General features: G+C 44.7%; 1 protein-coding gene across 1 annotated transcript in view; it reads right to left on the bottom strand.

Moving 5' to 3' along the window:
* Positions 1-17,227: 17,227 nt before the first annotated feature.
* LOC116969854 overlaps positions 17,228-25,371 on the bottom strand; it is a 31,693-nt gene continuing 23,549 nt past the window's right edge. The window contains exons 2-3 of the mRNA XM_033016621.1: positions 21,909-22,007; positions 17,228-17,652 (exon numbers count right to left, since the gene is read on the bottom strand). Coding sequence (XP_032872512.1) covers positions 17,228-17,652; positions 21,909-22,007 — 524 coding nt within the window. The remainder of the gene's footprint in view (positions 17,653-21,908; positions 22,008-25,371) is intronic.

Below are 25,371 nucleotides of genomic sequence, written 5' to 3'. Positions count from 1 at the left end.
TCTATGTTCTCTTTTTTAACGGCCTCTTTTGCTAATTTATCCACTTTTTCATTTCCTAGAACACCAATGTGTGCTGGGACCCACAACAAAGTCACGTCACTGCCCTTCCTTGTCACTTTGCTTAATAGTAGTAGAATTTCATACACTAGGTCAGGCCGCCTATGGGATGCACCAGACCCAATACTCTGGATTGCAGACAATGAGTCGCTACATATTAATACTTTGCATGGTTGCACCTGTTCTATCCACCGAACTGCCATCAAAAGAGCGTACAGTTCCACTGTATACACTGCCAAATAGTTATTTGTTCTTTTGCAAATCTCAACATTCATCCCTTGCACTACCACAGCTGCCCCTGTTGTTTCAGCTACTGGGTCCTTTGATCCATTTGTGCGGATTAAGAGGTGTTCCCTGTATCTATTATATATATGGTTATGGTATTCTGTTTTTAGGTCCGAATTTTTCCCCCTCCTTTTTGCCTCCCATATCTCCAGATCAACTTTTGGGATGTTCAGTAACCATATTGGGAGGCAACCGCAAGAAATGCAACACCTGTCCCTTCACCTCCCCCCTCGACTCCATTCAAGGTCCCAAGCAGTCGTTCCAGGTGCGACAAACGTTCACCTGTATCTCCTCCAACCTCATCTACTGCATCCGCTGCTCTAGATGTCAGCTGATTTACATCGGTGAGACCAAGCGTAGGTTGGGCGATCGTTTCGCCGAACACCTCCGCTCAGTCCGCAATAACCTCCCTGACCTCCCGGTGGCTCAGCACTTCAACTCCCCCTCCCATTCCCAATCCGACCTCTCTGTCCTGGGTCTCCTCCATTGCCAGAGTGAGCAACAGCGGAAATTGGAGGAACAGCACCTCATATTCCGTCTGGGGACCTTGCGTCCTTATGGCATTAACATTGAATTCTCCCAATTTGGCTAGCCCTTGCTGTCTCCTCCCCTTCCTTAACCCTCTAGCTGTCTCCTCCCACCCTCCCATCCGCCCGCCCTCGGGCTCCTCCTCCTCCTCCCCTTTTCCTTCTTTCTTTCCCCAACCCCCATCAGTCTGAAGAAGGGTTTCGGCCCGAAACGTCGCCTATTTCCTTCGCTCCATAGATGCTGCTGCACCCGCTGAGTTTCCCCAGCTATTTTGTGTACCCTTAAGGATTTTGTAAGTTTCTATAAGATCCCCCCCTCGATCTTCTAAATTCTAGCGAGTACAAGCCGAGTCTATCCAGTCTTTCTTCATATGAAAGCCCTGACATCCCAGGAATCAGTCTGGTGAACCTTCTCTGTACTATGGCAAGAATGTCTTTCCTCAGATTAGGAGACCAAAACTGTACGCAATACTCCAGGTGTGGTCTCACCAAGACCCTGTACGGGTGGTTGAGGGTGGTTTCGGGTGGGTGTGGGTGGTTTGGGGCCGGGGAGGGTTGTTTCGGTGGGTGTGGTTGGTTTCGGGCGGGTGAGGGTGGTTTCGGGCAGGTGAGGGTGGTTTCGGGTGGGTGTGGGTGGTTTCGGGCGGGTGAGGGTGGTTTTGGGTGGGTGAGGGTGGTTTAGGGGCGGGTGAGGGTGGTTTTGTGTGGATGTGGGTGGTTTAGGGGCGGGTAAGGGTGGTTTCGGGTGGGTGAGGGTGGTTTCGGGTGGGTGTGGGTGGTTTAGGGGCGGGTGAGGGTGATTTCGGGCGGGTGAGGGTGGTTTCGGGTGGGTATGGGTGGTTTAGGGGCGGGTGAGGGTGGCTTAGGGGCGGGTGAGGGTGGTTTTGGGCGGGTGTGGGTAAATAAATCACAAACCATGCGTAAGTAAGTAAATTTTATTTATATAGCACGTTTAATTCAACTTGCGTTGAAACCAAAGTGCTTTACATAAAATAAATAATTACGTTTCCGTACATCCATAGAAAAAATTAAAAATAAGAAAAAATGACAACACGTTATAGAATTCAACATGAACGTCCCCTCACAACAGAATCAACGTTTTCCACTTTGGGGAAAGGCACCAAAAAGTCCTCTGTGAAACACCCGAGGTCGGGGCTGATTTGTGGCTTCCACAGCCAGTCCGATGTTTTCAGGATTCTTGCCGGGAAGCTGGAACTCCGGCGTCTGGTGAACACTCCTCAGCGGCTTGGAAATGTCTGGAGCGGCCGCTCCCTCCCTGGAGACCGCGGCATCTGAAGTCGACAGGCCGCGTTGGCTGGAGCTCCGTCTCTGGTGATCTCGGCAACAGATCCCAGGCACCGCGGTGTTTTAAATCCAGCGCCGCCCACCCGCGGCTGGAAGCTCCGCAGACCGCAGCTCCTCGGATGTTGGAGTCAGCGGCCACAGCACTCCAGAGCTCACCGCACGGCGACCCGGTAAGGCATCGCCCGCTCCATGATGGTGTCCCAGCGCTGTGCCGCTGCCGAAGCTGTTGTCCCAGCCGGTCCCGACAGGAAACGCCGCTCCAGTCCGATGGTAGGCCGTGGGTTTTGAATTACATTTTACTCAGATGCAAGCCAAGAAATGAATGAATGAAAACTTTATTGTCATTCAGATATACACCTAGACACAGTGCACCTTGAACGAAATTTCGTTGCATTTGACTCTCCAAATCAGGTAAATAGTAAAAGTAAAAGTGCTAGGTGCGTCCATAAAAATGCCTCATGAGCATGGTTCTGTAAAATAAATATATATAAAAAGTTTTTAAAAAGTGTCGATATTTAAAAGTTCTAGCCTCGGTTTTGTTGAATGTTCAGTAATCTTATGGCCTGGGGGATGAAGCTGTTGCAGAACCTGGTTGTCCTGCTCTTCATGCTGCGGTACCTCCTCCCAGAGTTAAGCAGTAGAAACAGTCCAAATTGTGGGTGTGTGGGGGCTCTGGTAATGCCCTTAGCTCTAATCAGACAGCGCTTGTACCCCATGCCCATGATGGAAGGAAGAGAAGTCCCAATGATTTTTTCCACTGTCCTCACCACTCTCTGAAGGCACTTCTAGTCCGCAGCTGTACAGCTGCCGCACCACGTAGAGATGCAGCTGGTCATGACCGACTCAATTGTGCTTCTGTAGAAAGTGGCGAGGATGGGAGGGTGGAGGTGTAAACTTCTCAACCTGCGGAGGAAGTACAACCGCTGCTGTGCCCGTTTTGCCAGAGATGTAATGTTTGTGGACCAGTTTAAGGTGTCCGTTATATGCACCCCCAGGAACTTGATCCTTTTCACCTGCACCACTGCTGAGTTGTTAATGCAAAGTGGAGTGTGACTGGGCTGAATTTTCCTTCTGAAATCGACGACAATCTCCTTGGGTTTGTTCACATTTAGGAGAAGGTTGTTCCTGCTGCACCAGCTCACCAGCTGTTCCACCTCCTCTCTATATGCCTGGTCGTCGTTATTGCGGATGAGGCCCACTACTGTTGTATCATCCGCGTATTTGATGATATGGTTAGTAGTGGACCTGGCGACACAGTCATGTGTCATCAATGTAAAGAGCAGCGGACTCAGGACACAGCCCTGAGGGGAGCCGGTGCTCAGTGTGATGACCGAGGAGGTGTTCTTCCCCACCCGCACAGACTGGGGTCTTTCAGAAAGGAAATCCAGGATCCATTGCATAGTATGGTATTGAAACCTAGGGGTGCCAGTTTGCTCACCAGATGCTGGGGGATTATCGTGTTAAATGCTGAGCTGAAATGGCATCATTGTTAGTTGTTAATTGGACATAATCAACCTCAGCAAATTGACAATATCCTATTGAAAGACAGTGGGTGTTTAAGCTGTCAGGCTATTTTATTATTTGCCAAAATATACATCTCCATAGCATAATGATCGAAAACCTTTCTACACATCACTCGTAAGTCTGGAGATTTATTTAATGATACATTTAGCTTCAGAAGCATTTACTTTTTGCATGTACAAACCCACTTCAGAAACATGGGCGATTTAAACATTTTACAGCCAGATTTATCACTTCGGAAACTTTTTAGATACCAAAGGGACCAAGAAAAACCACAAATAATGTCTCGCTGTTGATTAAATGCAGTGAGCAAAGACGATAATTCCCAATATTTGCAATCTCGATATCTGCACGGCCAATGTTCGCCAAGCACTTTAGCTGTTGTTGTTCCTTCAGCTCTCGCTTCTCTTTACCTTCATTTCGCTTCACTTTTGGAATTCTGAAGAAGGATAGATCTCTCACGGTTACCCCGACTTCCACAATTATTTACAGTGCAAACATTCGCCATTTTGGCAGTTGTTAACTGGTAGGAAAGTTATGCGTTTCATGTATTAACAACATATACTGGAAGCTGCGATGTCCTCCAGATGGATTGTGCGGCTCCATCCGTCATGCCCTTTGACCCGGTGACCTTGTGTGCAACCCCCCTACACACACACACACACACACACTCCCTCAGACACACACACTCTCAGACACACACACACTCGCAGCCACACACACACTCTCAGCCACACACACTCTCACTCACGCACGCACTCTCACACACGCACACACTCATGAACACACTCTCACTCACGCACACACTCACGCACGCACTCTCAGACACACACACGCACACACACAGACACACACAGACTCACACACACACAGACTCACTCACTCACACACACACAGACTCAATCACACACACACAGACTCACTCGCACACACTCACTCACTCACACAGTCACACACTCACACACTCACACAGTCACACACACACAGTCACTCACACACTGACACACACACACACACACACACACACAACCCATACTAAAATGCCAAGTAACTTCAGAAAGTGGTAAAAGGGGATGGTGACACAATCACCACATGGTCAGATCATTGCAGATAACCACCTGAACAGCATCATACAGCAGACTCCTCACGGCAACGCAGGTACACAGGACAATCCACATTGCATAAATAATGCTTCTATTGACAACAAGTCTGAAATCAATTTGTCAACAACATAAGCACAAACAGATACTTTTCTTATCCAAAATATATTGTTCTTTTCTCCTTGTAACAAAGATAACATTGTCATTGATAATTTGGGGGAATCTGTGCTGCATTAAGGATGTCTTCATGTACTTTACCTGTAGGCTTGTGCCTTCTTTGATACCACACCACTGCCAGTATAATGACGAGGAGAAGAGCCAGGCCTCCGATAATTACAACAGATCTGATAATGAAAGTGTAATTCCCTGTCAAAATAATAAACACACAGTTCACATTTGTAGAATAAATGTGCATCATTCAAAAGCTCCCCCCAAAGACCAGGCATTAACCACACTGACTAATTTAGATCACAAGTCTTGAGTTTAACTTGTGATCCAGATTAACTGAGACACAAGGTACTGTAGATGATAGTTTACCAATAAAAGACGCAAGGTGTTGGAGAAACTCAGCAGGTTAGGTAGGTGACATTTCAGGTCACAGCCCTTTAGTCTGAAGTAGGGTCCCAACCCAAAACCTCACCTATCCATGTTCTCCAGGGATTCCAGCTGACCCGTTGAGTTACTCCAGCATATTGTGTCTTTTTTCCCCAGATTAATTGACCTTACTTAAAAACATAGAAACATAGAAAATAGGTGCAGGAGTAGAGGCCATTCGGCCCTTCGAGCCTGCACCATTCGCCATTCAATATGATCATGGCTGATCATCCAACTCAGTATCCCGTACCTGCCTTCTCTCCATACCCCCTGATCCCTTTAGCCACAAGGGCCACATCTAACTCCCTCTTAAATATAGCCAATGAACTGTGGCCTCAACTACCTTCTGTGGCAGAGAATTCCAGAGATTCACCACTCTCTGTGTGAAAAATGTTTTCCTCATCTCGGTCCTAAAAGATTTCCCCCTTATCCTTAAACTGTGACCCATTGTTCTGGACTTCCCCAACATCGGGAACAATCTTCCTGCATCTAGCCTGTCCAACCCCTTAAGAATTTTGTAAGTTTCTATAAGATCCCCCCTCAATCTTCTAAATTCTAGCGAGTACAAGCCGAGTACAAAGATCAGAGAGCCACAACTTGCCTCAGTAGCCATCAGTTAGAGACTGTAAACATTCACACAAGTTTCTATTTCTTGGTTACAATCAGCTGACATTTCTCAGGCAGGAGATGGGAGCTGATGGTTGGCTGATAAAGTAGCTGATTCAGCTGTGATACTTCCCATTGTACAGTGGACAAATGTCTATCATAGTCTAAGCCTGGAACAATGGTTGAATGAGCACTGCTGACAACAGAGTGGATATTGCCCTTGTGCTTCAATCCTCTCTAACCAGGAGCACAAGAACTGTAAATGTTAGAAATACTCAGCCGTTTGAGCAGTATCTGTGGAAAGGGAAAGAAGTGAGTTCATGTTTTATGATGTCAGATTCAAAGAAAGGATCTTTGACAATAGACAATAGACAATAGGTGCAGGAGTTGACCATTCAGCCCCTCGAGCCAACACTCAACATTTATTAACAAGACAAAGTCCACATACAAACAAGATATACAAATCACACAGCAGCTGTTAGCATCACATCAGATCATCCTAGCATTCTGTCACAGAAGCATCACATTTACAGGCACCCACGCAAGCTCATCATATTTAATCCAACTTAATATATAATCACCCGTTATGGTAAACCAGACACTTGTATGTCACTAGAATAACTTATTTTGTCATTGATGGCCATTATGTATGTACTTATACACAGTCACACACATGTCTGTACATATGGTTCCAAATACACATATACAATACCAATCGAACTCCTCCCCTCCACTGGGGCTATGGAGAAATCGTGTCCTTAATCAGTCTTGGCAGTTGTAGTAATACCGGTGTCCACATAATGTTGAAAGCATCCGTCCTTAACTGGAGTTTAGCTGTTATACTTTCCATCATATATACACTTTTCAATCTTTCCCTCCACTGTTGAACATTTGGTGGCTTTACATTTCTCCATGACTCTGTAATCATCTTCTTTGCAATTAACAGCAACCCCCCAAGCAAGCATGTGTGACACGCTAGAATTTAGAAGATTCAGGGGGGATCTTATAGAAACTTACAAAATTCTTAAGTGGTTGGACAGGCTAGCTGCAGGAAGATTATTCCCGATGTTGGGGAAGTCCAGAACTAGGGGTCACAGTTTAAGGATAAGGGGAAAACCTTTTAGGACCGAGATGAGAAAATCATATTTTCACACACAGAGATGGTGAATCAGTGGAATTCTCTGCCACAGAAGGTAGTTGAGGCCACACAGTTCATTGGCTATATTTAAGAGGGAGTTAGATGTGGCCCTTGTGGCTAAAGGGATCAGGGGGTATGGAGAGAATGCAGGGATGGGATACTGAGTTGGATGATCAGCCATGATCATATTGAATGGTGGTGCAGGCTCGAAGGGCCGAATGGCCTCTACTCCTACACCTATTTTTTATGTTTCTATGTTTCTATGTTTTGGTATCTATATTTTCTGGAGTCTCTCCTAGTATGAAGCATGCCGGCTCCAGAGGTAGATCCACCCCCAAGATTAGCTTGATCTCCGACTGAATGTCTCTCCAATATTGATACAATTTGGGGCAATCCCACAAAATATGTGTATGACCACCAATCTTCCCGCATTGTCTCCAGCATAAATCTGAGATGTTGCTATATCTTGCTAACATAAGAGGAGTCTTAAATACTCTCATTCTAGTTTTCCATTCAAACTCCCTCCAGGCAGGGCTGTTTAGACATAGAAATATAGAAAATAGGTGCAGGAGTAGGCCATTCGGCCCTTCGACACATTCAATATGATCATGGCTGATCATGCAACTCAGTATCCTGTACCTGCCTTCTCTCCATACCCCCTGATCCCTTTAGCTACAAGGGCCACATCTAACTCCCTCTTAAATATCGCCAATGAACTGTGTGGCCTCAACTACCTTCTGCGGGAGAGAATTCCAGAGATTCACCACTCTCTGTGTGAAAAATGTTTTCCTCATCACAGTCCTAAAAGATTTCCCCCTTATCCTTAAACTGTGACCCTTTGTTCTGGACTTCCCCAATATCGGGAACAATCTTCCTGTATCTAGCCTGTCCAACCCCTTAAGAATTTTGTAAGTTTCTATAAGAAACTTGTTTGTTAACGTATGACCCAAAAGACATGTCTTTTCCCACATTTCATCAGTAATAATATGTGAAATGTGAAATAGGTTGCTTCATCAAATACAATACCTGTACAACTAGTGATTCATTGACAGAGTCATCTATTTACCTTGTTGCTTTGTGTTCCTAGTCACAGACGTATATTCAGTAACATGGCTCATGTCAGGTACTGGGGTCACATTGGTTTCTGGAAAATAAGTATTTAATTTTCTGATTAAGACTTTAATTTGGTTTGATTTTAAACAAGCAACAATCCAGTGTTTAAACTGTACCCCATTAATAATGAGATCCACCAGAATGACCAGGAACATGACTTCAGATGTACGTCAGATACATTTAATTGTGGGATAAGACCATGTGTATAAAATCAGAGTCCATGGAAACACAGTGTTCCCTAAATTATGACCATGTTAGGATGGTACACATACTTGAAGTTTGAACCACCAAAGTGCAGTGGAGATACATACCTTGGTCTCCTGGTTTACTGGCCCATATTTATCCCTGTTTGTTAACGTATGAACAAAAGACATGTCTTTTCCCACATTTCGTCAGTAATAATAAAATTCATTTCCAATTCCCATTTCTGTTTCGTTTTTGTAGTGTTTCCTTTTACATAATCTTGAAGTCCTTTATATAAATCCTGGTTCAACCAGATGAGTGTTTGAGTACACAGCGTCTTGCAGTAAATCATGACATAGATCAGGTCAACTAATACTGACTGGTCTACAGTCAGATCAGTAACAGAGGGAGGGATATGGGTGGAAGTGGAGCAAGAACATAAAAGGAAAATTCTGCAATTGGAAGGGGTGGGAAATGAGTTGAAATAGGAAGGGAAGAGAATAGGATCACTGGGTGGTGGGATAAATGCGTGCACAATGAAGGGGGGGGGGGGGGGGGGTGGTGTTCAGGAAGTGTTATTTGAAATTTGAGAATTCATTGATCATAACAGAGTTAGACAACTCAAACTGGAATTCTCTGCCACAGAAGGTAGTTGAGGCCACAGTTCATTGGCTATATTTAAGAGGGAGTTAGATGTGGCCCTTGTGGCTAAAGGGATCAGGGGGTATGGAGAGAATGCAGGGATGGGATACTGAGTTGGATGATCAGCCATGATCATATTGAATGGTGGTGCAGGTTCGAAGGGCCGAATGGCCTCTACTCCTGCACCTATTTTTTATGTTTCTATGTTTCTATGTTTTGGTATCTATATTTTCTGGAGTCTCTCCTAGTATGAAGCATGCCGGCTCCAGAGGTAGATCCACCTCCAAGATTAGCTTGATCTCCGTCTGAATGTCTCTCCAATATTGATACAATTTGGGACAATCCCACAAAATATGTGTATGATCACCAATCTTCCCGCATTGTCTCCAGCATAAATCTGAGATGTTGCTATATCTTGCTAACATAAGAAGAGTCTTAAATACTCTCATTCTAGTTTTCCATTCAAACTCCCTCCAGGCAGGGCTGTTTAGACATAGATACATAGAAAATAGGTGCAGGAGTAGGCCATTCGGCCCTTCGAGCCTGCACCGCCATTCAATATGATCATGGCTGATCATCCAACTCAGTATCCTGTACCTGCCTTCTCTCCATACCCCCTGATCCCTTTAGCTACAAGGGCCACATCTAACTCCCTCTTAAATATCGCCAATGAACTGTGTGGCCTCAACTACCTTCTGCGGGAGAGAATTCCAGAGATTCACCACTCTCTGTGTGAAAAAAGTTTTCCTCATCTCGGTCCTAAAAGATTTCCCCCTTATCCTTAAACTGTGACCCTTTGTTCTGGACTTCCCCAATATCGGGAACAATCTTCCTGTATCTAGCCTGTCCAACCCCTTAAGAATTTTGTAAGTTTCTATAAGAAACTTGTTTGTTAACGTATGACCCAAAAGACATGTCTTTTCCCACATTTCATCGGTAATAATATGTGAAATGTGAAATAGGTTGCTTCATCAAATACAATACCTGTACAACTAGTGATTCATTGACAGAGTCATCTATTTACCTTGTTGCTTTGTGTTCCTAGTCACAGACGTATATTCAGTAACATGGCTCATGTCAGGTACTGGGGTCACATTGGTTTCTGGAAAATAAGTATTTAATTTTCTGATTAAGACTTTAATTTGGTTTGATTTTAAACAAGCAACAATCCAGTGTTTAAACTGTACCCCATTAATAATGAGATCCACCAGAATGACCAGGAACATGACTTCAGATGTACGTCAGATACATTTAATTGTGGGATAAGACCATGTGTATAAAATCAGAGTCCATGGAAACACAGTGTTCCCTAAATTATGACCATGTTAGGATGGTACACATACTTGAAGTTTGAACCACCAAAGTGCAGTGGAGATACATACCTTGGTCTCCTGGTTTCCTGGCCCATATTTATCCCTGTTTGTTAACGTATGAACAAAAGACATGTCTTTTCCCACATTTCGTCAGTAATAATAATATTCATTTCCAATTCCCATTTCCTTTTACATAATCTTGAAGTCCTTTATATAAATCCTGGTTCAACCAGATGAGTGTTTGAGTACACAGCGGCATGCAGTAAAACATGACATAGATCAGGTCAACTAGTACTGACTGATCTACAGTCAGATCAGTAACAGAGGGAGGGATATGGGTGGAAGTGGAGCAAGAACATAATAGGAAAACTCTGCAATTGGAAGGGGTGGGAAATGAGTTGAAAGAGGAAGGGAAGAGAATAGGATCACTGGGTGGTGGGATAAATGCGTGCACAGTGAAGGGGGAGGGGGGAGAAGTGGTGTTCAGGAAGTGTTATTTGAAATTTGAGAATTCATTGATCATAACAGAGTTAGACAACTCAAACTGGAATTCTCTGCCACAGAAGGTAGTTGAGGCCACAGTTCATTGGCTATATTTAAGAGGGAGTTAGATGTGGCCCTTGTGGCTAAAGGGATCAGGGGGTATGGAGAGAATGCAGGGATGGGATACTGAGTTGGATGATCAGCCATGATCATATTGAATGGTGGTGCAGGCTCGAAGGGCCGAATGGCCTCTACTCCTGCACCTATTTTCTATGTTTCTATGTTTCTATGTTTTGGTATCTATATTTTCTGGAGTCTCTCCTAGTATGAAGCATGACGGCTCCAGAGGTAGATCCACCTCCAAGATTAGCTTGATCTCCGTCTGAATGTCTCTCCAATATTGATACAATTTGGGACAATCCCACAAAATATGTGTATGATCACCAATCTTCCCGCATTGTCTCCAGCATAAATCTGAGATGTTGCTATATCTTGCTAACAAAAGAGGAGTCTTAAATACTCTCATTTTAGTTTTCCATTCAAACTCCCTCCAGGCAGGGCTGTTTAGACATAGAAACATAGAAAATAGGTGCAGGAGTAGGCCATTCGGCCCTTCGAGCCTGCACCGCCATTCAATATGATCATGGCTGATCATCCAACTCAGTATCCTGTACCTGCCTTCTCTCCATACCCCCTGATCCCTTTAGCTACAAGGGCCACATCTAACTCCCTCTTAAATATCGCCAATGAACTGTGTGGCCTCAACTACCTTCTGCGTGAGAGAATTCCAGAGATTCACCACTCTCTGTGTGAAAAAAGTTTTCCTCATCTCGGTCCTAAAAGATTTCCCCCTTATCCTTAAACTGTGACCCTTTGTTCTGGACTTCCCCAATATCGGGAACAATCTTCCTGTATCTAGCCTGTCCAACCCCTTAAGAATTTTGTAAGTTTCTATAAGAAACTTGTTTGTTAACGTATGACCCAAAAGACATGTCTTTTCCCACATTTCATCAGTAATAATATGTGAAATGTGAAATAGGTTGCTTCATCAAATACAATACCTGTACAACTAGAGATTCATTGACAGAGTCATCTATTTACCTTGTTGCTTTGTGTTCCTAGTCACAGACGTATATTCAGTAACATGGCTCATGTCAGGTACTGGGGTCACATTGGTTTCTGGAAAATAAGTATTTTATTTTCTGATTAAGACTTTAATTTGGTTTGATTTTAAACAAGCAACAATCCAGTGTTTAAACTGTACCCCATTAATAATGAGATCCACCAGAATGACCAGGAACATGACTTCAGATGTACGTCAGATACATTTAATTGTGAGATAAGTCCATGTGTATAAAATCAGAGTCCATGGAAACACAGTGTTCCCTAAATTATGACCATGTTAGGATGGTACACAAGGCAAAGTTTTCACTTGAAGTTTGAACCACCAAAGTGCAGTGGAGATACATACCTTGGTCTCCTGGTTTCCTGGCCCATATTTATCCCTGTTTGTTAATGTATGAACAAAATACATGTATTTTCCCACATTTCATCAGTAATAATAATATTCATTTCCAATTCCCATTTCTGTTTCGTTTCTATAGTGTTTCCTTTTACATAATCTTGAAGTCCTTTATATAAATCCTGGTTCAACCAGATGAGTGTTTGAGTACACAGCGGCATGCAGTAAAACATGACATAGATCAGGTCAACTAATACTGACTGGTCTACAGTCAGATCAGTAACAGAGGGAGGGATATGGGTGGAAGTGGAGCAAGAACATAAAAGGAAAACTCTGCAATTGGAAGGGGTGGGAAATGAGTTGAAAGAGGAAGGGAAGATAATAGGATCACTGGGTGGTGGGATAAATGCGTGCACAATGAAGGGGGGGGGGGGGGGGTGGTGTTCAGGAAGTGTTATTTGAAATTTGAGAATTCATTGATCATAACAGAGTTAGACAACTCAAACTGGAAGAAAATATTCCACTCAAATTTCAGGATCAATAAACGACATCAAAACTCAATCATGACTCTAAGTATGAAGAACAAACCCTTATCACTTACTATTGTCCTTCTGATAGTCTGGGACAAAAAGCCGAGGCAGGTCTTGATCAAACAAAACACATCTCCAGTTCCCTCTGCCTCTCTCAGCTTTCTGAATAACCAGACTCGGTGATTTCTCTTCCTCAGTCAGTGCCTTTTCTCCAACACGTTTGCCATCGCCATTGATCCAAACCAGTCTCATTGACCCAGTGACGTGAGACACAGAGCAGGTCAGGGTAACGTTGTCTCCCTCAGTCACTGCATCAGACGGTTCAGCTGTGACTGTGGAAACAAGCAGGTTGTTTACATTTTAAACAATAAGTTCATCAGTAAACTCAGTGGCAACATTCTGACTCCTACCTTTCACTGTGATTAGATCAATGGTGGGAAATGGAATTGATTCCAGAAAACAGGTGTAAACTCCGGCATCTTGAAACACAACGGGGACAATCCTCACATTGAAATCCTTGCCATCGTAGAGTTTCCCTGAGGTCACCAGTCGATTGACGAAGTTGGTCCCATTGACATTGATGATGATGGGCTGAGAACGTTCTGCAGATGCTATTACTTTCAGCTGTTGATGGGGACGAGGTGACCAGATCCACTCAGCACGGGAATAGCTACGACCATTACTCCCAGAACAAACCAGGTGAAGTTCACTGTGACCGGTGCTGGAGCGGTAAAGTGTGTATCTCCCTTCATGTAAATCTGTATCAGAGAGACAGAGGATAACTCCTTTCAGTATTACAGTTACTGTGCCATACACAGATTCTCAACCGTATTCTTATAAACATCTGTGGTGTTTTGTTCAACTGACCAAATTTCAAATGTAACATCTTTCATGAATGCCGCACTAAACTCATCAGATCTTTATAAAATACAATGTGCTGTACGGCAGTAAGTTGCAGTGAAGTTTGGATATTCCACTCTACATTTCAACATGAGGTTGGCCCCCACACCCGGACTGTCCGGGAATGTCCCGGGATGGAATGAAACCTCCCGGAGACTCCCGAGAGCGGTGTGGGAGGTAAATGTCTCTGTCAGTCTGCAGGAGGTGGTTCAGGTTCAGGTTCAGGTTCAGGTTCAGGTTCGGGTTCGGGTTCGGGTTCGGGTTCAGGTTCACGTTCAGGTTCGGGTTCAGGTTCAGGTTCGGGTCCGGGTTCAGGTTCAGGTTCAGGTTCGGGTTCGGGTTCAGGTTCAGGTTCGGGTTCAGGTTCAGGTTCGGGTTCAGGTTCAGGCTGTGGACAGAAGCAGCCCAGAGGATGCCTGTACGGGGACTGACCCGGACACGTTGGCACTTCATGTGGGTCGGCACATTCCCATTATTCCCACCATCCCTCTCCCATTCACACCCATTGATTCCCTGTCCTTCCCTGTTCCCGGGTCCTGCTCCCAGCTGAATGCTGATCCCAAGCCCGAGTCTGCAGCAGCTGGAATCACTTCAAGCAACACCAGACTCGGAGAGAAGGGTCAGTGTAGGGAGAGGGGATGGATTGTTGTTCAGTGTTGATGTGTGGGTCGGGACCCCCAGTGTGTGTGTGAACAGCACGTTCTGGTGACTACACTTTCTATCTGACACTTTGACGTGAGTCTTGTATCAGTATCTCAGTCTCAGATACTGGAGCATTGATGGCAAGATGAGTCCTGCATCAGTATCTCAGTCTCAGATACTGGAGCATTGATGGCAAGATGAGTCCTGTATCAGTATCTCAGTCTCAGATACTGGAGCATTGATGGCAAGATGAGTCCTGTATCAGTATCTCAGTCTCAGATACTGGAGCATTGATGGCAAGATGAGTCCTGTATCAGTATCTCAGTCTCAGATACTGGAGCATTGATGACAAGATAAACTGACAAAATGCTTTACTGAACAATGGTTACAGAAAGACATCCCCATCCTGTGCTGTGTGTGTGTCTGTCACACAGAGACAAGCAGGCAGCTGCTCCACACAGAGACTTTCTGGAAACTTCTCCCGGATCATTGCATCATTTTATACTGGAGAGCAGTTGGTCACTGCCACAGTTCTTCACAGAGCGCACACATAATATTACAAGAAGCACCGAGGTACAAGTGTCTACTTGATATCCAATGGGAGGTGTGAACACTTACACTTGTTTACAGTAAAATCTCCGTTACGTGTGTGAACAATGTTTCCGTTTTCCCGCACTTCACACACGTACAGCTTCCCATCCTCCACTGTAACGTGTCGAACCATCAGATAGACCGCGTTATCCAGGCGGATCTGATCAGTGTTGCTCCTGTTCTGCTGGGATGAGTCCATGGGTCTCCAGTGAAGACTGACTGTATCTGAGAGTCTGGAGATGGTGCAGCTGAGTGTAACGTCACTGCCCAGCAGAGGCCTCTGTGGACTTGCCTCAACTGTGAAAAACAGATCAATGAGATTCAGAGTGAGTAGTGGTTTGTACAAGTTTAGTCCCAGATAGGACAATGACATTCTTGCTTGCTGCAGCACAACAGAATATTGTAGGCATCAATACAGAACAGATCAGTGTGTCCATATACCATAGAATATTTATATATACACACATAATAAACAGATAAAGTACAATAGACTGTTTTAGTTCAGAGTTTGTTTGAAGTTGTGTTTAATAGTCTGATGGCTGTGGGGAAGTTGCTGTTCCTGAACCTGGATGTTGCAGATTTCAGGCTCCTGTAGTGAGTAGTGGTTTATACGTCTAGTCCCAGATAGGACAATGACATTCTTGCTTGCTGCAGCACAACAGAATATTGTAGGCATCAATACAGAACAGATCAATGAGATTCAGAGTGAGTAGTGGTTTGGACAAGTCCAATGACTGGGCTCAATCTCACCTCAACTGAAAACCTAGACCCACCCCTCATTCTTCTAAACTCCAGCTAGTCCAAGCCCAGAGCCACAAACACTCATCATCCCCTGGGGCATTTTGATAAAGGTTAGTTTTATTTTGCATTACTTCAGACTGCAATCTCTGCATACTATGTTCTGTGTGCTTAAGCAAAGCAAGAATTTCATTGTCCTATACAGGGACACATGACAATAAACTCACTTGAACTTGAACTTGCACCATTCTGCTCTTTTGCTTTTGTTGCATTTTTTAATGTACCTTTTATTATAATTGACTTTATCTGAACAATGAATGTGTTTTACCCAAATGTATATGACAATAAACTAATATGAATCTGAATCTGAATGTGATATTGTTCAGACTACACAGACCTAGTGTTATTGATCCTCACCTTGGCAGTGTTCACACATTGTGTACACATAACACTCTAGACACTCATGCTGCATCCTGAGATTCAAGTGTTTCAGAGGTTTGTACATTAGATTTAGCTCGGCGGGGTCTGGTGGCAGGAGGTCCATGGACTGTAGTTTTATTCCACAATGCCTTTGCTTTGTCTGCACTGATCTTCAGTGTGTCCCTCAGCATGTACTCCTGCAGCCTAGAATATTCTGCAATGGAGATTTCGCTGGGGAAAACATGAAGATCAAAGTCGTTGGATCCAACCTCATTCACTGTATCTCAGCAAATGTTAGAGCAATGAACAAATCCCAATCCCTTTCCACCTGTGGAGAATTATCTACAGGAGGCAAAGGCCTTGTTCATCCTCTGCTAAAGCTCCCAAGCTGTTGGAATGGTTCTGAGTGGCACCAACCTTTAGAAGTAAACTTCATTTATTAATATTGAATATTTCATTTTTGTTTATCATGAAAGAGTCTAATTCTACAATAACGATTAGTTTTGATTCCTGAAGAATCTCCACCCCTGCAGGCCCCGGATCTGGGAGCAGTTTTCCCAGTGCCAGTGTTGGGGAATATCAGCATATTCCTGCTCCAGTCCTGGTCTCCACATGGAGAAGTGAAGGGGAGCGCTGGCAGATTCACCGCAAGAACTGTCAGCAAGTTGTGGAGTTCCTCGTTGTGAAACACATGGGTGGAAGTCCTGAAGCTGTTCATATTCACACAGGTAAATGCCGGCTGTTCACTGTGACACTGCTGGTGCAACCGGCAACACTCTGACCAGTGAATGCAAACAATGTTTAGATGTAACTGGATTGATACGTTTGTCCATTTGTCCCTGTCCTGTCTCCCCCGACCGCCCTCAAGGTGGGAACTCTCCCACCAGTGTAAGTTCCACAGATGATGGACTTCCTCTGGGATCACAACCAAGTGAGGCATGGACCTGGTTCACTGGGTAACATTGAGCAGCAGTGTCACTCACTCGCTCGACAATCTCACCCCAGGCCCACAGAATCAATGAAGAAAAATGTTTCCCCCAATTGTTTCATTGGGAGATTCATCGGGTGGAAGAAGTTTCACAATTCCCGCCATATTTCATCATTACACGTGACATTATTTACAGAGAAACATATTGTTGATCCATGTCTCACCCACTCACCTTTCATCCCATATATTTCATATTGTTTCAGGATCTGGTTCCTCGGATGTGTTTCAGTCAAAGTGAACAATCCTGACCATTTAAATGTGGGTTTTGTTATTGCCAGATTACCAGTATGGCCATCCACATCCACCTCCTGGTTCTTGTCTGTGTTTCCCCAGCCATTGCCCCACTGTTTGCTCCACGTGCCGTTGTACTGGACGCGGAGAGTTACCACTGTCTGTTTTCCCCGCCCTGAGTGTGGTTCCCATTCCCAGACAACAGTGTCACTCCCAGGATTGTCCGGTCCGTTTAACACAATGTCGCCTTCATTATCCAAGAAATAAATCTGATTTCTGATTTCTGTTGGAAATATGAAAATTGTAGGAATTAACATTTTAAGCACATTTCCTCCACTCCATGCCTGTTATTATTCATTTTGAATTTCATTTATTTCCAGAATCCAGTTTTGATCTCCCACAGAACCTCCAGTGAGACGGACACAGCTGGCTGGAATAACCTGGCCTGATCCAGGGATACTTCATGACATGAGAAGAGTGAGTGGGAGAAAGACGAAGGGCGTTTGTGACGGGTTCCATGTGACGGAGTTTCCTGATGTGGGTGGAGATCAGGCCGATCCTGTACACACCGCATCCCCGGCCCTTGTCGGACAGACCTGGGACAGAATAAACATGTTCCTGCCTCCCTGCCTGCTCCTCATTCCACAGTGAATTACAACATGGAACAGTTCAGCACCTGAACAAGCCCCTCGGCCCACAAGGTCTATGTCGAGCATAATGCCACAACCAACTCTTACCTACCTACACATAATCCATATCTCTCCATTCCCTGCATGTCCATGTGCTTATCCAAAAGTCTCTTAAATCCCATTCACACATCTCCCTCCATCACCACCAGCAGCAACGTTCCAGCCACTCACCACACTCTGTAAAATACTTGTCTTTCACATCTCCTTCACACTTTGCCTCTCTCACCTAAAAGCCCCCCATGCCCTCTTGTATTTGATATTTCCATCCTGGGGAAAAGATTCTGACTGTCTACATTGACCTTGCCGCTCATAATATGGTATCATTCTATCATGCCTCACTTCAATGTCTAACATTCCAGAGAAAACAATCCAAGTCTATTCAACCTCTCCCTGGAGCTAATATCCAGTAACACAGGCATCATTCTTGTCAACCTTCTCAGCCGTCTCCAAAGCCTCTGCATCTGCATTTTTGGGGCATCCAGAACTGCATGTAATGCTTGAAATCCGGCCTAACCAAAGTCCTACAAAGCTGCATCACATCCTGACTCTTATACCCAATGATCCAACCAAAGGCATGCCATCTGCCTTCTTTGCAACGCTATCTGCCTGTATTACCATTTTCACAGTTTGGGACTTGGATCCCAAGGTCGCTCTGTACATCAATGCTGTTAAGGGCCTTGCCATTAATTGTATATCTTCCCCTTATATTCAACCTCCCAAAGTGCAACACCTCACAGATGCTTGGATTAAATTTGATCTGTCATTTGTCCACCCATTTCTGCAGCTGGTCTAAATCCCATTCATTACTTTACAACATACTTTGATACTTTAACATCATTGTTCACAGTGCAGCAATCTTGTTCACATCTGCAAATGTACTAACCAACCCATCTACATTTAAATTCATTGTATAAATGATGACCGACAGTGGTCCTGGCAGAGATCCATATAGATCTCCACTGGTCACAGAAATCCTGCCTGAATATTGCCTTTTCCTCTGTTTTCTAGTCTGCCCATTCTGAATCCAGACAAACAATTCAATGTTAATCCCATGTTTATTAATCTTCAGCATCAGTCTATCATGGGGGACTTTACCAAGTGCCTTATTAAAATCACTGTAGACAATGCCACGTAAACGTCATGCCCTCTTTAGTCCCCTCATCTATTTTGTTCCAAATGGGAATCAATTCTATCCCAAAGAATCCTTTCCAATTATTTCCTACTGTTGTCATGTGAGTCACAGCTCTTTAATTCGCTGAATTCTCTCTCTAAACAAATACACCATTTAACTCCCATTCCCATACTGATCTTTCTGTCCTTGGCCTCCTCCATTGCCAGTGAGACCACATGCAAACTGAAGAAATCTCACTTCATATTTCTCTTGGGTATCTGACAACCTCATGAACATTGAATTCTTGACTTTCAGGCAACAAATCCCTAAACAATCCACCCCACCTTTTTACTGACATATTTTTCCTTTTCCCTTGCTCCTCTCATCCCTGGAGTTATCTGACACCTCACCTACATCCCCTAACTCCAGTTTCAGTTTCCTTCATTTATCCTTGTTCACCTTCTCCTTGTCTACCATCTTGATTTTAATGTATGTATAAGAAGCCTTGGAACTTTCTTTACTCCAAAACACCACAGCCATTTTGTGGCCTATGTTCTCCCTTCTAATCACCCGCTTGAGTTCTTTCCTCCTTGCTTTATATTCCTCAATGGCCATCTCTGCTATCATATTCTTCAACCTTGCATATGTTTCCTTTCTATTTTTGACCATATTTACAAATGTATTTGGTCATCTCAGTCCCTTACTTTGCCAGTCTTATCTCTCCTCCTTACTGGAGCTTGCCGGTCTTGAGTTTGGATCAACTGACCTTCAGACAATTCACAATCTCAGACTTGGAGTAACTTAATAACAACTGCTCTTAGTGTACCTTCCAAGCTCCTGCCTAATAATGGTGTAATTTGCCTTGCCTTGTCGTACAGTCCAGACTTATCCCTATTCAAACCAATCTTAAAACTTATGGAGTTGTATTCACTATCTCCAAAATACTCTTTCACTAAAACATCAGTCACCAGGCCAGACTCATTTCCCAACACAAGGTCCATTTTGGATTCCTTTCTCACGTGGCACTATTCACAATTGTTATAAAACATCCTATTGGATATACCATTAGTCACCCCCCAATACATCCATTTGTGTAATCTTTCAGTAATCTGTGTCCACATCTGTTCCTCTATTTCCTGCTCGCTCTTGGGAGACCTCTCATACAATTCCGTTTGATTGCTTGCACCTTTCTTATTTTCACATGGCTCTACCCATATCACCTCAGTGGACAAACCATCCAGAGTCTCCACTCTGAGTGCCAACAAGATCGTTTCCCTGATTAATAGAGCAATCCCCCCCATCTTTATCCCATAGAAACATGAAACATTGAGCTGTTAATCATGTCCCTGTCACAACCATAATTCCACAATTACCACAACATCATATTCCACCAACAGCGATCTGGGCTCAAAGTTCATCTACTTAGCCCACAATGCTCCTTGCATTGAAATGAACAAACCTCCACCCATCAGTCTCACTATATAACTTCACCTCCCTCTGTCTGTCCTTCCTTTGAGACTTACTTATCTTCATCTCCACCTTGCCATCACCCCCCTGCCTCTCCAGTTTAGCCCTCTTGGTAACACCTCCCTGCAAACATATTGGTCCCCTCCATTTCAGATACAAACTATCCCTCTTGTAGAGGTGACGTCTGCCCCAGAAGAGATGCCAATGACCAAAAGATCTGAATCTGAATCTCTTCCCCCTGCACCAAGTCCTGAGCCATACATTCATCTGTCCTTTCTTCCTATTCCTACCTTCACTAACACATGACACCGGGAGGAATCTGGAGATGACGAGCCCAGCGAGCCTTGATAAAGATCTGTGTGTGTTCTCTGGCCACAGGTGGGTTTGTGGAAGGGTTGGAGAGTTGTTAATGTAGTGAGACTCATGTCAGTGGTAGGGAAACTATCAGACCTCATCCCATTTGTGCCTTCTGGCTGTTCACCTTCATCCTTGAGAATGTCCCACAGCTGCTGGGAGACATCCTGGACCCTGGCACCAGGGAGGCAACACACCATCCTGGAGCCTGGTTTGTTGCCAGTGAATCACCAGTCTGACCCCCAAATATTCTGGCATTTGAATGGAATGGAATTGCTGGCTGGAGAAAGGGGTTGTGGTGGGACTAAAGACAACGGCTTTGGGATTCAAAGTGCTCAGTTGGGGGGCAAGTCTGCTCATCCAGCCCTGGATGTCCCAGGTGTAGTCTAGGAATGTGGAGACTATGGAGGGGTTGAGGGAGGTGCTAGCGAGATCGAGCTGGTGCCCACAGTCAACTTGTGGAAGCAACGGTGAAACTTCAGCTGATGTCACCGAAGGGCAGCGTGAGGATGAGAAATAGGAGGGGTCCATGGTAGATTATCGGAGGATGCCCGAGGGAACTGTGCTGGAGTGTGAAGTGAAGACATTGCGGATAGTTCTCGGGCTGCGACTGGATCGACAAGTCGAGGGCAGTTCCACCCACCTGGACTGTGATGAGGAGATGTTGGGGAGGATGGTGTGGACAACCGTGTCACACTACTCACCGGGGGCCATTTCTGGCTTTGAAAGGGACCATGTTGGGGCTGGGGAAGGGGAGGGAGGGAGCTAATGGGAGAGGCTCAGAAACAGAGCTCCAGCAAGGATGGGGTGGTTTGTGGAATGTGGAGAGGAAAGTGAGATTGCCAATAGGGTGCGGGTTTACACGGACAATGATAATTAATGCAAGGTGATTGTGGCCGGTGAAGAGAAAGTACTTACTCTGTGTGGAAACTGGTCGAAGCAGGAAAACAAAGACACCCAACATCAAACCTGCAGGCAAACTGTTGCAGAGAAACCTGGGCCTCATTTTGTGGATTCCTGTGGGAAATAACAGAGAATTTTAGACGGAGCCAGTTTGAGACACATATCTTCTGTGCATTTGGAGTCCACGTTGATAGCTCACGGAAGGTGGCAGCACAAGTAGTTAGGGTAGTGAAGAAGGTGTATGGTATGTTTGCCTTCAATGTTAAGGCCATTGAATGTAAGTGAGGAAGTGTCTCTTTTGTTTGCAATGATAAAACTTCAATTGCAATACTTCTGTTCTGGTGCTGCTCACTGTGGGTCAAAGGCTGGATTATAAGGTCAGGAACATTGCCCCATCTCCCACACACTGTTACTGTGCTGAGGAATGAAGCAACGATATGTCAAAGTGTGGCCCATCAGGGAATGTTGCCACCTGACTGATCCACTCCAGACTGCAGGAAAATGTGCTGAGGGCCACACTGAAGCTTGGTGCAACCAACATACAAACTCTGTGGGGGAGGATCACAGTCTAGGGACCTTCTCCTGCTGGACATTGAGGGATGAGCCTGGTGGGTACACCCCTCATACAAGGGAAGGGATATCACCACAGGGGACCACATGAGTGTTAAGGGTGTTCAAAAGGGAACTGCAGATGCTGGAATATCGAAGGTACACAAAATTGCAGGGGAAACTCAGCGGGTGCAGCAGCATCTATGGAGCGAGTCTGAAGAAGGGTTTCGGCCCGAAACGTCACCTATTTCCTTCGCTCCATAGATGCTGCTGCACCCGCTGAGTTTCCCCAGCAATTTTGTGTACCTTTGAGTGTTAAGGGTGTTTATTGTAAAGATAAATGCTAACGCTATTGAGTATGACACTATTGAATGTAGAGACACTGAAAGTGTCTGAAGATGTTGTTATGTTGTTTTAGATTTGTATAAAACAAGGAACTGCAGATTCTGGTTTACCGAGGAAAGACACAAAGTGCTGGAGTAACTCAGCGGGTCAGGCAGCATCTGTGGAGAACATGGATAGGTGACATTTCACAGAGTGCTGGAGTAACTCAGCGGGTCAGGCAGCATCTGTGGAGAACATGGATAGGTGACGTTTCACAGAGTGCTGGAGTAACTCAGCGGGTCAGGCAGCATCTGTGGGGAACATGGATAGGTGAAATTTCACAGAGTGCTGGAGTAACTCAGCGGGTCAGGCAGCATCTGTGGAGAACATGGATAGGTGACGTTTCAGAGTGCTGGAGTAACTCAGTGGGTCAGGCAGCATCTCTGTGTGGTGAACATGGATAGGTGACGTTTCACAGAGTGCTGGAGTAACTCAGCTGGTCAGGCAGCATCTGTGGAGAACATGCCTAGGTGATGGTTTGGGTCAGGATCGTTTTGTTCAAAAATAGTTTTGTAAATTGTTTTTATTCTGCCTAAAGTTTATTTTAAAATGTAAAGGAAATGTGAGTTTAGAAGGACTCAAGGTATAATTATTGTGTTTTCCAAGCTCATTCAGTAGCTTATAAAGATCTGACAGATCCCAAGAACAATGAGGGATTCTGCATTTCCCCAAATCACATTCAGGACCTGAAGCAAATTACAGAGCAATGGTTAAGGCTGCATTAAGAGCTTTTATGCAATTCAACCACAATGATTCGTCTATTTTGAGCTCTGGGCTGTTTTACTTCCTGATTTCTTCTCAACTAAGGGGAGTAGGAGGCAACCGTGGCTGACAAGAGAAGTTAGGGATAGAATTAAACTAAAAGAAAAGATGTATAACACAGCAAAGAGTAGCCGGAAGCCAGAGGATTGGGAAACTTTCATAGGACAACAGAAGGAAACAAAACGGGCAACATGGGCTGAATAGATGAAGTACGAGGGGAAGCTGGCCAGGAATATAAAGAAGGACAGTAAAAGCTTCTTTAGATATGTTAAGGGAAAAAGAGTAGCAAAGTCAAATGTGGGTCCCTTGAAGGCAGACACGGTGAAATTATTATGGGCAACACGGAAATAGCAGAAGAGTTGAACAGGTACTTCGGATCTGTCTTCACTAAGGAAGACACAAACAATCTCCTAGATGTACTGGAGGACAGAGGATCTAAGGGGGTAGAGGAATAGAAATAAATTTGCATGAGGCGAGAAATACTGTAGTATTGGGTAGGCTAATGGGACTGAAGGATGATAAATCCCCTGGGCCTGATGGTCTGCATCCCATGGTCCTCATTGAGGTGGCTCTAGAAATAGTGGATGCATTGGTGATCATTTTCCAATGTTCAATAGATTCAGGATCTGTTCCTGTGGATTGGAGGATAGCTAATGTTATCCCACTTTTCAAGAAAGGAGCGAGAGAGAAAACGGGGAATTTTAGACCAGTTAGCCTGACGTCGGTGGTGGGGAAGATGCTGGAGTCAATTATAAAAGATGAAATAGCCGCACATTTGGATAACAGTAACAGGATCAGTCCGAGTCAGCATGGATTTACGAAGGGGAAATCATGCTTGACTAATCTTCTGGAGTTTTTTGAGGATGTAACTAGGAAAATGGACAAGGGAGAGTCAGTGGGTGTAGTGTACCTGGACTTTCAGAAAGTATTTGATAAGGTCCCACATAGGAGATTAGTGGGCAAAATTAGGGCACATGATATTGGGGGTAGAGTGCTGACATGGATAGAGAAGTGGTTGGCAGACAGGAAACAAAGAGTAGGGATTAACGGGTCCCTTTCAGAATGGCAGGCAGTGACTAGTGGGATACTGCAAGGCTCGGTGCGGGGCCAGCAGTGACTAGTGGGGTACCGCAAGGCTCGGTGCGGGGACCGCAGCTATTTACAATATACATCAATGATTTGGATGAAGGGATTCAAAGTAACATTAGCAAATTTGCAGATGACACAAAGCTGGGTGGCAGTGTGAACTGTGAGGAGGATGCTATGAGAATGCAGGGTGACTTGGACAGGTTGGGGGAGTGGGCAGATGCGTGGCAGATGAAGTTTAATGCGGATAAATGTGAGGTTATCCACTTTGGTGGCAAAAATAGGAAGGCAGATTACTATCTAAATGGCATCAAGTTGGGAAAAGGGGAAGTGCAACGGGATCTGGGGGTCCTTGTTCATCAGTCTATGAAAGTAAGCATGCAGGTACAGCAGGCAGTGAAGAAAGCAAATGGCATGTTGGCCTTTATAACAAGAGGAATCGAATATAGGAGCAAAGAGGTCCTTCTGCAGTTGTACAGAGCCCTAGTGAGATCACACCTAGAGTATTGTGTGCAGTTTTGGTCACTAATTTGAGGAAGGACATTCTTGCTATTGAGGGAGTGCAGCGTAGGTTTACAAGGTTAATTCCCGGGATGGCGGGACTGTCATATGCTGAGAGAATGGAGCGGCTGCGCTTGTACACTCTGGTGTTTAGAAGGATGAGAGGGCATCTCATTGAAACATATAAGATTGTTAA

The sequence above is a fragment of the Amblyraja radiata genome, unplaced genomic scaffold, assembly GCF_010909765.2.
Source record: "Amblyraja radiata isolate CabotCenter1 unplaced genomic scaffold, sAmbRad1.1.pri scaffold_20_ctg1, whole genome shotgun sequence".
NCBI classification, from domain to species: Eukaryota; Metazoa; Chordata; class Chondrichthyes; order Rajiformes; family Rajidae; genus Amblyraja; species Amblyraja radiata.
The sequence above is the reverse complement of the archived record's forward strand: the minus strand, read 5'-3'. Positions and strand labels throughout refer to the sequence as shown.